Genomic DNA, 13,941 nt, shown 5'->3' with positions numbered 1-13,941 from the left:
CACTCCACACCAGGGAGAAAGCCTTGCATTACTGTGTGTAGTTACAGACAGAAGAACAGGAAGTGAGGATTTCTCAGAAGAAATAAGGACATTTAAAAGCAAAATGGAAGGAGGAGGTAAGTGAAGGAGGACTGCACTAAGGTAAAGGAAGCTATTTAGGGGGAAAAAAATTGTACCTTTACAACCCCTTTAAATAAAATAAAAAAAAGTGATGTACACAGAATTCATCTAGGCTGAAGAAGCATGCTGCTCTTTCCATATGAACCTTCTAACGAACAGAGGTTGTGCATGTGCAGATAGCACAGATTTTGCAACAGCCCTCATTATCACCCCGTTAAACCTAGGTTCACATTGATGCGATCTGACATGTCACATCACATGCCAAATCAGCAGCTATTGCCGGCAATGGCACCGTCCAAATCGGCGCGACGCTGCACCGATTCCCAAAAGTAATTTCTGTACTACTTTTGGTGACTTTGGGTGCGATTTCAATAAACATCTGTGCAGCAACCCGCAAGTCGGACTGACATGCGGGTACGAAATTGCGCCTGTTTATCTTAACTCGCGCAATTTCAATCCCGCAGCAGTGTTAACCTGGGCTAATAGTCAAATTTTTGCCGCCACATTTCACTGGGTTGTTGGAACATTTATAGCAACCCAAAGGGGTCATACGCATTGTAAGGTGCATTGATTGCACTGAAAAATAACTATAAAAAGTAAATCTCTCTATGGTGTTGTATTCACTACATATTTACCAAATTTTCTATGCCCGAATCTTGTATCTGCATTTTAATAGAAACTCCTTGCTGGATTTTCTGCTTTTAAAAACAGTCCCTTATTTTCTTTCTACATAAATACGAGTTGGTTGTTCAGCAACTTCACTTGGAAAAATTAAGTACATCTTAAAATCCACCAAGCGTATACATTTCTCTACTCTCCACCCCATTGCTAAAATTCAAGATATGAGGAAGCCCAGCACAACCACTTTAATCTACAGTCTACTCTACTGCACTGGATGATTCCCCTATTTAGTTGAAAAAGGAAATCTTCAACTACATACAGAGCAGAGAAAGTGCTTAGTGTAGGATGGTAAGTAGAAAGAGTGACTTGGATGTAAGTAATAATTACATGTGTGTCTCATTTAACCCCTCTATTCACAATACTTAGAAGTACAGTAACAGAGCTAACAGAAATATTAGAATCACTAATGTGCAACAAACAAATACAGTCTATGATTTCACATAAATTAAATTAAAAAGATTTATAACATTAGATCAAGTCTGCAATAAAAAGAATGAATGTGCATCATATAAGTGGCAGTGCAAAGAACAGGAACATTCCATGAAAAACTCAGAAAAAAACTGCCTTCATCAAGCAGTGTTTTTTTCAGATAGATGAGATTCCAGGCAGCAGCCTGCAGTAGTATTTCCCTTGTGTAAAAAAAAACAAAAGTCAGAATAAATTACAACAGATCTGGCAGTATAAGGCCGGGAGGTTTGGGCTCCACGCAGTTAATCCAGAAATTTGCACAGCTTGCGTGATATTGGTGACCTCCATAAGAAAGTTTAAAATGATCAGTGTTCGAGTTAAAAGCCTGGCAAAACAAAAAACACAAAAAAGTTAATAGCACATCTGTATTGAAAGAATAGGTTTGACATGATTTTAAAGAAAAAAAAAAATTATATATATATATATATATATATATATATATATATATATATATATATATATATATATATATATATATATATATATATATATATATATTCACTGGGCTAGATTCAGAAACGAGACACGACGGCGTATCTCCTGATACGCCGGCGTATCTCTGAGTGCGGGCGGTCGTATCTATGCGCCTAATTCAGAGGATCAGTTACGCATAGATTTCCCTAAGATCCGACAGGTGTAAGTGTCTTACACCGTCGTATCTTAGGCTGCATATTTACGCTGGCCGCTAGGTGGCGCTTCCGTATAGTTATGCAAGGAATATGCTAATTAGGAGATACGTTACGCCCGCAGAACGATGCGCTCATCTTTCTGAATCTAGCCCCCTGAACTATACAAATATATATATATATATATATATATATATTTGTATAGTTCAGTGAGTACATATTTAAGTCATTTTTGTCATTTTCCGTAAAGCAACTATCATGTTTTTTTTTTTTAATGCTTGCTTTTTCATGTTATAATATCAAATTGAGAGATCTGTAGTTTAACCACTAGAGGGCACTCTGTATTTGACTTGGTTTCACTGAACCTCAGTGCTGAAAGAAACTCTTGTCATTTCCATATCACACAGTTTGCAGTCACATATGAACAGTATGGGGTTGATTTACTAAAAATGGAGAGTGCAAAATCTGATTCAGCACTGCATAGAAACCAATCGGCTTCCAGGGTTTTTTGGTCAACGATCATTTGAACAAGCTAAAGTTAGAAGCTGATTGGCTACCATGCACAGTTGTACCAGATTTTGCATTCTCCAGTTTTAGTAACCAACCCCAATATGTTTATGTAAAGGAAACCACCAGTCCTTTTAACAAGCATGCATTTGTCTCTCGAGATTGTGATCTTTCTTCTCTGTATTTGTCCCACAGGTGTAGCTATACTGCCCAGTGCTTGTGAGAGGGAGAGAATAGGTCCGTTTTAATGACTCTTTCTTCTTATCACGCAGCTCATGTGCTGTTTTTTTTTTTTTTTTAGGTTGAAATAAAAAGGAGCTTGGAAGCAGCAGGCTTCAAACCAGGGTCAGATCCCACTGTGGCACCAGAGAACACACCGGGGATGCCAAATGACAAACCCCTCAGAGAAAAGTATATACTGCTGGATCTCTTTCCCTCTTCAGGGAAAAGTCTACTTTTGCCTACAATGTACAGAACTGTAATCTGTAACTTAGGAGAGCATTTTGACAATAGTACGGGAGTGATCAACAGCTTGTAGCATGCTATGAACAAGTGCATTCAGCTATTTCAGAAATAAAGCGTTGCTTCAGGAAAAATATTCCTGTTTACCTTTACAATCTTCCTATCATGAGATTCCCACCATTACCACATCCGCAGAGGACACTGGGTTGTTTCTTTTTGGTAGATTTTCCTTTTGTTTTTGATTGATCTTTATTTATGATGTATACACCAACATATTCACACTTTTGTTGTAAATTCATATTTATTGCTGGTATTTTTAGACATAAACAGATAAGGACAGCGCTATCACTTTGATAATATGTGTTAAACCTTTTACCTGCCCCCCCAGAACATACCCGAGGAATAGTTGGATTTTTACAGAGTAGATGGCATAGATCTGAGAAATGTGAGAAAATACATTTATGGTACTTATACCCTTAACACCTTTTTTTAGACAAGTTTGCTTTAGCAGCCAATATATAAGTTGCACAGGAGGTGCATCGTTTTCACCGAATTAGCCAACTCCTGGACTCTGACAAGAAGCATAACCACTGCAAAGCAGGAATGCATAATGAGAAAATATGGCTGCCCCCATGTATATAGAATTACAAATATACAGAAAAATACAAGTTTTTTTAGAGCCAAGAATTTGATTAGTATTCAAGTGAATTTCTTTTAAAGATATGTTTATAAATAGATGAAGAGACTAGAAATTCCATTTAAAAAGTATTAACTAGGTTGGTTAATAAACACACAGATGCTATCAACCGTGTAAATACCGAACAGCTGAAATCCGCACTCAGGAATCACCCTTTTGGTAAAATAAACAAAACTATGAAAATATCTCTCTCACTCATTTGGAAATAATTACGGTCTCCGTAAAATTACTTTTTTCACTATATATGCTTATATGTCTTGGTTGTATAAAAGCAATAAAAAAATTAAATTTTTTTGTTACTCATCCCTCATGTCTGAGTTAATTTATGGACACAGTTTCTGTTCATTCTTGACCATTGAGTTTATAGCACCACCTACAGGAGTAGGACACTAGGCAGAAAAAGAAGACGGCACCACCTATGGACAGTACTAGCTGGTATACATTCCCTCTCTGCTATAGACAAGCCAGTTAGCCACAAAGCATTACAAGAAAAAAAGACCAACAGAGGAGTAGGTGCCGTTTCCATTAATGAACTCAGAGAAAGGGATTTTACGGTAAGAGAAAATCCCATTCTCTTACGTTCATTGAGGGACACAGTTTCTGTTCACTTTGACCACTGGAATATCCCAAAGCAGTGCCTCAATGAGGGGTGGGAAACAAAAACAGGAGCCAACAGGCACCCCTTGAATAAAACACCCCACAGGGAAAACAAGGGACCCCAAACTGCCTGTAGAAACTTACAGCCATAAGTATCCAAAAAAATAAATAAAAAAAATTAACCTTGTTAAAATATAAAATTTGGTAAAGGTATGCACAGACAGCCAGGTAATCACCTTGCAAATCTGAGACAGAGAAGCCTGATGTGGGAAGTGGAACGCCCAAGAGTCATTAATCACCCCAGTAGATGGCATAAGTCTAAACCACAGTCTGTTGGATCCATCAAGAAATGGTGGCAGATGAGGCCGCAGGGCCTTTTTGTGGCCTGTCTGTAATCACAAAAAGAGAATCCAACCTCTGGAAGGAAGCAGTAGCAGACAGGTATACCATCCAAGAACCACCCGGACCATGTCCAGGGTCCAAGAAGTGCAGTGGAACTTACTAAGGGTGTGAAGGACATGATCACAGGGAAGGTAGGAAAATGTCCTCATTCAGATGAAAATCAGCTACCACCTTCAGAAGGAGGAAAGGAAGGAAGGAAGGATGTGTATGGCCAACCACCATATCTACATGTACACCAAATGAGGGGACTTAACGGACAGGGCCACTAGTTCCAAAACGTGGCATTTGGAAGTGATGGTATTTAAAAAAAGCAACCTTTCAAGAGTACGGGTGTCAGGAAATTTCCCTAATGTTATCAAAAAGTGGCTTCTGAAGGACCAAAAGAACCAGGGTCAGATCCCACACCAGGGATGCCACATGACAAACCCCTCAGAGAAAAAAAGAGATTTTTAATACAGCTTACCTGTAAAATCTTTTTCTTGGAGTACATCACGGGACACAGAGCGGCATATTCATTACTATATGGGTTATATGGAGTACCTTCAGGTGATGGACACTGGCAATCTCAAAAACAGGAAGTGCCCCTCCCTATATAACCCCCTCCCATAGGAGGAGTACCTCAGTTTTGTAGCAAGCAGTATGCCTCCCAAAATGGTCCCCAAAAGAGGGGTGGGAGCTCTGTGTCCCGTGATGTACTCCAAGAAAAAGATTTTACAGGTAAGCTGTATTAAAAATCTCTTTTTCTTTATCGTACATCACGGGACACAGAGCGGCATATTCATTACTATATGGGATGTCCCAAAGCAATGCTTACAATGAGGGGAGGGAGAACATCTTCCTAAGACAAAAGGATTTAATTTAGAGATATACTCAAATCATAATAAATCCAACTTAGTTGAGAAAAAATAAATTTTTAAATTTAACTCAAAAGGGAGCCCCCCGGAATCCGAGGGTCTCAAACTGCAGCCTGCAGCACTGCCTGCCCAAAGGCTGTATCCGTATTCCTTCTTACGTCCAACTGGTAGAATTTTGTAAACGTGTGGACAGAAGACCAGGTTGCCGCCTTGCAAACTTGAGCCATAGAGATCTGGTGGTGTGCTGCCCAGGAGGCGCCCATGGCCCTAGTAGAATGAGCCTTTAATGATAACGGAGGAGGCAACCCTTTCAAGCCGTAGGCCTGAGTGATTAACTGTTTAATCCACCTCGAGATGGTGGATTTTGCAGCTGCCTGCCCCTTCTTGGGCCCATCCGGTAAAATGAACAACACATCTGTTTTCCGGATCTTCTCTGTAGCTTTAAGATAGGCCTTCATGGCCCTGACAATATCCAAGGTATGCAGCAACCCTTCCTTTCTGGAAGTAGGTTTAGGAAAGAAGGATGGTAATACCAAATCCTGGTTTAGATGAAAACTGGATATAACCTTTGGTAGGAAGGAAGGATGAGGGCGGAGAACGACCCTGTCCTTATGCAAAATAAGATATGGTTCCTTACAGGATAAGGCTGCCAGTTCCGATACTCTTCTGGCGGAAACTATGGCGACCAAAAATACTAACTTCCTTGTCAGTAAAACCAAAGGAATTTCAGCCAACGGCTCAAAAGGTTGTTTCTGTAAACTTGACAGAACAAGATTTAGATCCCACGGACAAAGCGGGGATTTAACTGGAGGATTAATACGTAAGACCCCTTGAAGGAAGGTCTTAACTAGCGAGTGGGTGGCCAGCGGCCGCTGAAACCACACTGACAAAGCTGAAATCTGTCCTTTGATTGTGCTTAATGCCAGTCCTTTATCCACTCCTAGCTGGAGAAAACTTAATACTCTATCGATGGTAAACTTGCGAGAAAGCCATCGCTTGGACTCACACCAGCCTACATAGGCCTTCCAGACCCTGTAATAAATCACCCTAGAGACCGGTTTCCTGGCTCTGATTAGGGTAGAGATTACTTTCTGAGACAGACCTCTACCCCTGAGAATCAGGGATTCAGCTTCCAGGCCGTCAAATTTAGATGCCGTAAGGCAGGGTGGAGGATCGGACCTTGCGATAGCAGGTCTGGCCGTAGAGGAAGAGTCCAAGGGTCTCCCACTACCATCTTTAGGATTAGTGAATACCATGCCCTTCTGGGCCATGCTGGAGCTACCAGGATGACTGGTATGTGCTCCACCCTGATCCTGCGCAGCAGGCGGGGTAGTAACTGGAGCGGGGGAAATACATAAAGTAGTTTGAACTGATGCCAAGGGCAAACCAGCGCATCGGTTCCGCAGGCCATCGGATCCCTTGAGCGGGATATGAACCTGTCTAGCTTCTTGTTGAGTCTTGATGCCATGACGTCCACGTCCGGCACTCCCCATCTCTGGCAGAGTGTCTGAAAGACCTGTGGATGTAGAGACCATTCCCCCGGCAACAGAGTCTGGCGACTTAAAAAGTCCGCCTGAAGGTTGTCCACTCCTGGAATAAATATTGCCGATATGCAGGGCACATGAGCTTCTGCCCATAGGAGAATCAAGCTCACCTCTCTCTGAGCGGCTTGACTCTTGGTTCCCCCTTGGTGATTTATGTATGCCACTGCCGTGGCATTGTCCGATTGAACTCTCACCGGGAACCCCTGCAACTTGGACGTCCAAGCCCTGAGGGCTAGTCGAGCAGCTCTGAGCTCCAAGATGTTGATGGGCAACTGCTTCTCTGGCTTTGCCCAAGTGCCTTGGCGAGTGCAACCATCCAAAATTGCTCCCCAGCCTGTTAGGCTGGCGTCTGTGGTTACTATCTTCCAAGCCACTGGGCTGAAAGACTTCCCCTTCAGTAGATTCTGAGGGTCTAACCACCAACACAGACTTTGTCGGACTCTTGATGAGAGCGGCAAAGGGATATCTAAGGCCTGTGGCCTCCTGCTCCAGGATGGCTGCCTGCAGGATGCGAGTGTGGCTCTGGGCGTACGGTACCGCCTCGAATGTGGCCACCATCTTGCCTAGTAACCGCATACATAGGCGAACAGTTGGTTCCTTCTTGCTTAGAACCAGTAGAATTAATTCCTTGATGGCTTTGACTTTTATCAGAGGCAGAAACACCCTCTGTTGTTCTGTGTCTAATCTCATGCCGAGATATTCCAACTGCCTTGTGGGCTGGAATGCTGATTTTTCTCGATTTAGGACCCAGCCGAACCTCTCGAGGTACTGAACTGTGAGGGCCACTGCTCGTTCCAAGCCAGGAGACGAGTGATCTATGACTAGGAGGTCGTCCAGGTATGCTAGGATCGTGACCCCTTGAATCCTTAGATTGGCTAGGATTGGAGCTAGGACCTTCGTGAAAACCCGGGGGGCCGTAGCCAACCCGAAGGGAAGCGCCATGAATTGGAAATGACGTAGAGCCACCGAGAAGCGTAGAAATCTTTGATGTGGCTGGTAAACTGGAACATGAAGGTAAGCATCCTTTATGTCTATGGATGCCATAAAATCGTCCTTCTGAAGTGCGGCAACTGCTGACCGCACGGATTCCATCCGAAATGAGCGGACCTTTAGGTATGCGTTTACCATTTTTAAGTCCAAAATTGGCCTGACATCGCCGTTGGGCTTTGGGATAATGAACAGGTTGGAGTAGAAACCTAGCCCCTGTTCTTGGACTGGTACCTCTACTATTACCTCCTGAGAGAGTAGATGATTCAATGCCGCTATTAATGCGGCTCCCTTCTTCGGATCGTTTGGTACTCTTGACTCCTGAAAATGAGGAGGAGGAAACTTTAGGAAGTCTAGTTTGTAGCCTGTAGCCACGGAGGACCGTACCCATTTGTCGTGAATGCTGGCCTCCCAAACCTCTGTAAAGAGACGCAGTCTTCCCCCCACCTTCGAGGGTGGGGGCGCCCCTTCATAAGGCCGGCTTGGGGGCTGGCTTTGCTGGCTTGCGAAACCACTGCTTCTTGCCTGCGCCGGCCTGTCCCTGCGACTTGTTAAAATTTGATCTTGCAGGAGGCCGTCGATACTGTTTGGTATTGGAGGGCCCCTGCCCAGGGGAGTACTGTCGTTTAAACGCAGGCCCCCGAAACTTCTTCTTGGTGGGCAAAAGAGTACTTTTTCCGCTTGAAATGGTCTGGATGTATTTGTCCAGGTCTTCTCCGAAGAGTCGTCCTCCATGGAAGGGGAACCCTACCAGGAGCTTCTTGCATGGGGGCTCTGCCTCCCAGCTCTTTAACCATAAGAGTCTTCTCATATGGATAAGGGATAATGATAGACGTGACGCTTGCTGGATCGAATCCTTAATCGCATCTACCGTAAAGCGTATGGCCCTAGGGACGTCCGAAAATTCTTCTGCCTGCTGGGCAGGAATAAGTTTAAGCATCTGCTTAGCTTGATCCGATAATGCTTGCGCAACCCCAATTGCAGCCACAGCTGGCTGCACTACTGCCCTTGCAGTAGTGAAGGAGGTTTTAAGTAGCGTTTCCAAGCGTTTATCAACCGGATCCTTGAACACCTGTATGTTTTCTACAGGGCATGTTAAAGATTTGTTAACACATGAGATGGCTGCGTCTACAGCCGGGGCTGCCCATCTCTTGGAAAATTTCTCTTCCATAGGATATAAGGCAGAGAATCTCTTTGGTGGTACAAAGATTCTATCTGGCTTGGCCCAATCTTGGAACATAACTTCCTCTAGTAGAGGATGGATCGGAAAAACCGCATTGGTTTGAGGCGCTCTTAGTGAGCCCAAAGCTGAGACCGTTGATTCTTTGGAGATCTGGTACTGGCAAGTTGAACGTCCTATGGACCAAGTCTGTTAAAACTTGAACCCACCAGCTCTCCCCTTGGGAGGCTGCGCCAGATTCCTCCGTACCCGGATCCTCGATCCCTGAACCTACTTGGTCCTTGTCCAAGAGGTCTTCCCATTCCCCTGCGGAAGGGACCTCCTCATCTGAGGGTTCACGCTCGGGCGACGGAGATCTATTCCGTTTTCTGCCCCGCATAGCCTTGGCTATCATTTTTTCCATTCTTTTTTCCATCTCCTTTAGAGATGTGGACAGTACCTCGTCCGTGACCACCCTAGGGTTGGACTGACCCGTGCCAGCTCCAGCCCCAGATCCCGATGGTCTCACCAAGGCTCCTTCTGGGGAAAGTAGCGGTAAGACTTTGTCCGAGACCCCGGACCCTCTGGGGGAATCCCCACCTTTTGTACCCTCCGAACCAGATGCCATGGTACAATACCGAGGTACGCCCGCTACTTAATGGTGTTTGGGAAAATAAATAGTTGTTGCCCAAAAACCCTTTCTGGGGAAAAAAATGCCATTCCTTATTAATCTTGGTTTGTTTCTTTTTTTTTTTTTTTTAAACCAAAGAAAGAAAAACCATTCTGTCCCCCTTTAGTAGTATTTGCCAATAAAAACTGCTGAAAAGAAAAAGAAACCCTATCTTTAGGGTGAAAGACAGTCTTTTTGAAGACTGTAATACTCTTCTTTGGCCACTGTGTGTCCTCGGCGCCCCACTCTGCCGCTCTGGTCCTTCCTCTCTCAGTTCCAACACATCACTGAGCTGGGAACTTTTTTGGAAGGGCCGCCCCTTCCTTTTACCTACGGGCCCGCCCTTCCCCTTCAGAAAAACGGCGCGAAATTGCGCCCATATCACGGGGACGCGCACGCGCGCGCCCGCCGGCGGGGGGGCCCACACACGAGGAGGTCAGAGGCTGATCCTGCCGTCCAGGCCAGGATCCACAGAGCGGCATTATTTTTCTGCAGCAACCGCCTGGACCTCTGAGCAGGCTTGCAGGTAAGAGCATTCACTCCCTCTACATAAGAAACCTCAATAGATTCCCAGGGGCTTCTCTCAGAGAGAATTGTCACTATACACACAGGCCCTTTTCAATGCTTCTAGCACCAGTTGCAATACTACCAGGGAGGTCACAATTATGGGGAATATACACATATAGAGTCATCCTATCCTAAGATATGTGACTCACCTTGCCAGATGCAGCGCATAAACCATAGGCATGTCCCGCTGTGACCTTCCCCCAGAAAAAACCTGCTGCGAACCAAGTTCCGCAAGTTTCCCCTTCACTTACCTGCTCCATGCCGCAGGACTTTGCACAGCAAGAGGTCCAATCTTCCCCCATCTCCGTGGGGCGTCTAGACCTTCAGGCCCTGGGTTCCTATGAAGGATCCACTGTCCTGGGCCCATATAGCACCCTGGCAACAGAAACATTAGGCCCCCAAAGGTTTCTAAGTTCTGGGCCCAGAGTCCAGCTCTCTGTGACAGAAAGCATTATGGGCTATACCCCAATGGTTTGGGGTCCGGTTGCTGACCACTTTAGCACTGAGGCCTTTGGACAGAACCGGTTAGCCCACCTTAATCCCAAGGATGTGGAGGCAAGCTAAACCATGACCAACACCTAAGACACTGGCGTAAAAACTGAGGTACTCCTCCTATGGGAGGGGGTTATATAGGGAGGGGCACTTCCTGTTTTTGAGATTGCCAGTGTCCATCACCTGAAGGTACTCCATATAACCCATATAGTAATGAATATGCCGCTCTGTGTCCCGTGATGTACGATAAAGAAATATGAACTAAGGAGCATTGAAACAGGAACGCAAATGCAGATCTGACCCTTAATGGTACTCAAGGCAAGCTTGTGCTCAATGCCTCAATGGAGAAAGCCAAGATCCAAAAGGACATGAAGGGACACCTACAGCCTCACACCATGAGATATATGCCTGCCAGGTGTGATGATAAATCTTACGAGAGGTACATTTTACAGACATCCAGCATGCCAGGAATCACCAAGCATGACAGCCCCCTGTCTCTCTGAATCTAGCTTCCAATAGATAAGCCAGTAAGCCAGCGACTATAAGGCAGGAAGGAGTATCGGCCCCTTGGGACAGAAGATCGTCCTTAGAAGCAACCGCCAGGAAGTGTATGCTACCAGCCGCAACATGTCAGCATACCAAGGTTTACGAGGCCAATCTGAAGCAATCCGAAGGAACAGAATCCCTTCGGCCTCTATCCTGCGCAGCAGACAAGGGAGACGCTTAAAGTATAGCAAAGTACTACTGCCAAAAAAGGGGAGCCTGGAAGGTATGAGAGCCACATCCAAGTATGCATCACACCAGATCAGAGGCTCTGGACCAGGTGGTTTGTCAGGTCCCTGTAAGACGGGGGAAAACTGTTCCCAGCCCATTCCTTGGTATAGGAGCCAAGCCCACCCAGTGAGAATCTGCTATATCAGAGCCACCTAAACACCAGGTGGAGCCCTCAGTCCACTACCAAACAACTCTCTGCGGGATCCTTAAAAGGAGGCGACTCCTACCCAGCAGGCTGAAAATATGGCAAATGAATACTTTGTATCCTTATATTTCAGCCATCAGGTGGAACTTTAGGCATTTCTTTGTATTTCTACTGTTGAAAACTTCCTGTTTACAGAGCTCAGCTGTAAACAGGAAGATTACAGCTGAACTAGTGGAGTTAAAATGTATGCATGCAAGTAAACGAGTAAGAGCAGTTACTCATTCCCCTCACTCTGTACCATTCCATCTAAGGTTTTAATCAAACAGCGCAAGCCTTTTAGCAGTCAGATTTCAATGTGCTCTCTTTTTAGATAATTCAGTGTTCAAGGAATTCTTTGTCATATAATAAATGCTTATTTAAGAACGTGTGCATAAAAAAAAGATTTTTTTTACATAGTTTAGGCGAGCTTAAGAGAGTTTCGCATTTTTTCTGCCAGAAAGCTCCAATCAGAAGCGCAAACCATAAAGGTTTTTTTTTCCTTGGCCTCTAAAATTTGAGCTCAAAATATGCCTGTAATCGTCCTAATGTGAATGGACACATAAGAGAACATTGAGCTGCTTCTACAAGCAAAACACAAAACTCTGTAATAGCAGTGATTGTCAAGTCAGTGTGCATGGTCCTTTAAAGGCAAATTTAAAGTAAAACTTTCCTATCAGTCAAATTTTCGTGTAGTTATGTGCAAGAAGGGATATTAGGGTTTCGGTGGGGACAAATCTCTACTTTGTTTAGGGAAATTAGAACTCACTCCCTGTTGTTCCTTTAGATTGGGACATAAAAGGCAATTTTGCCAATAGGGAGCAGACTGCAATAAAAACTTAAAGTGGAAATAAAATTGTTGTTCAAACAAGTGGCTGGCAGGCAGGGTGTTTATGACAGAAGAGACCCTATTGGTCTATTCGGCCATAAATGTATCCTTCTGCCTGTCAGCTGTCATGGTCATTGAGCCGCACATGCACATCTAAGCGAACATTTACGCCCTGGTCCATGTTGCGGCAATGTGACTCCTGTGCGCATGCGTGGGAGTCATCGTGGCCTGGCCTATCAAATGGTTGAAGGCACAGGACCTGGAAGGAAAACCAGGCAAAGATGGAAGCGCCGGGGGCCCGCCGGACCCGTCCCAGCGCTGCGCTGAAGGACACCATATGGCAGGTAAATATGCCATAATGTACTAATATTCTGTGTATACTAGCACATTATGGCATAACCCACCTGGGGGGGCCTTAAAAAAAAAAAAAGTTTTATAGTGGACTTTACTTCTGCTTTATTAGAGGCTCTAATGCTTCCACCCACTACTCAGAACTAAATTAAAATGTTTTGCCTGGAGTTCTTCTTTTAGCCCCCGTTCACACCAGGGCGACAGGTTCCAAATCACGACAAGTCGCACCCCAATGCAACGGGACCGGTCATATTGTCGTGACTCATGATGCAGCGAATATGAAAAAAGTATTTTTTACAGATTTCATTGTGTCCTGCTTAGACTTCTGTTAAATGAAGTTGCAATGAAATCGGCAGTGGACATCGCTAGGGCCGAAACAACTAATCGATTAATCGACAACTAATCGATTATGAAATTAATCGATTACAATTTTCATAATCGATTAATCGGCCAGTAACATAATGGGGTTAAAAAAAAAAAATAGCCCTTTATAGTACAAAAAAGCAAATCGCTACTGTAAATATTACTTTCACTGTCCAACAGTAAAAAAATGAACCCCTTACAGTAGTGATTATTTGCTCTTTTTGTACTTATTTTTGTTTTTTTAACCCCATTATGTTACTAAACATCTCAGGCCGGGTTCACACTTCAGTTTTTTGGTGTTTTTTGCAGAAACACACTACAGTGCATTTACATGTTTTCCTATGGGACACGTTCACATCCATGATTTTTTTCAGCTGCTGCGCATTTGGATAGGGCAAGGACTTTTTAACGCAAAACGGTGCTATTTTTTTTGGTTCAATCTACTTCAATGGAGAAGCTGCAGAAAAGCATGTAAAGTGTTTTTGCTGCAATTTGTGTTTTGTAATCTGCCCAACAACAAATTGGCCCCAAATTTTTTAAAAATGCAAATTTTTATTTTTTTAAGGCTATTATACGATTAATCGATTAATCGAAACAATAATCGACCAAC

General features: G+C 44.1%; 1 protein-coding gene across 4 annotated transcripts in view; it reads right to left on the bottom strand.

Annotated features, from left to right (window-relative positions):
- Positions 1-137: 137 nt before the first annotated feature.
- The window catches only part of SYNRG (synergin gamma), a 108,794-nt gene continuing 94,990 nt past the window's right edge, over positions 138-13,941 (bottom strand). For all 4 annotated transcript variants that reach the window (XM_040337815.1, XM_040337816.1, XM_040337817.1 and 1 more), the window contains one exon: positions 138-1,594. In XM_040337815.1, coding sequence (XP_040193749.1) covers positions 1,463-1,594 — 132 coding nt within the window. In that variant the 3' untranslated portion in view covers positions 138-1,462. The remainder of the gene's footprint in view (positions 1,595-13,941) is intronic.

This window comes from Rana temporaria, chromosome 2 (assembly GCF_905171775.1).
Source record: "Rana temporaria chromosome 2, aRanTem1.1, whole genome shotgun sequence".
Classification (NCBI taxonomy): domain Eukaryota; kingdom Metazoa; phylum Chordata; class Amphibia; order Anura; family Ranidae; genus Rana; species Rana temporaria.
The sequence above is the reverse complement of the archived record's forward strand: the minus strand, read 5'-3'. Positions and strand labels throughout refer to the sequence as shown.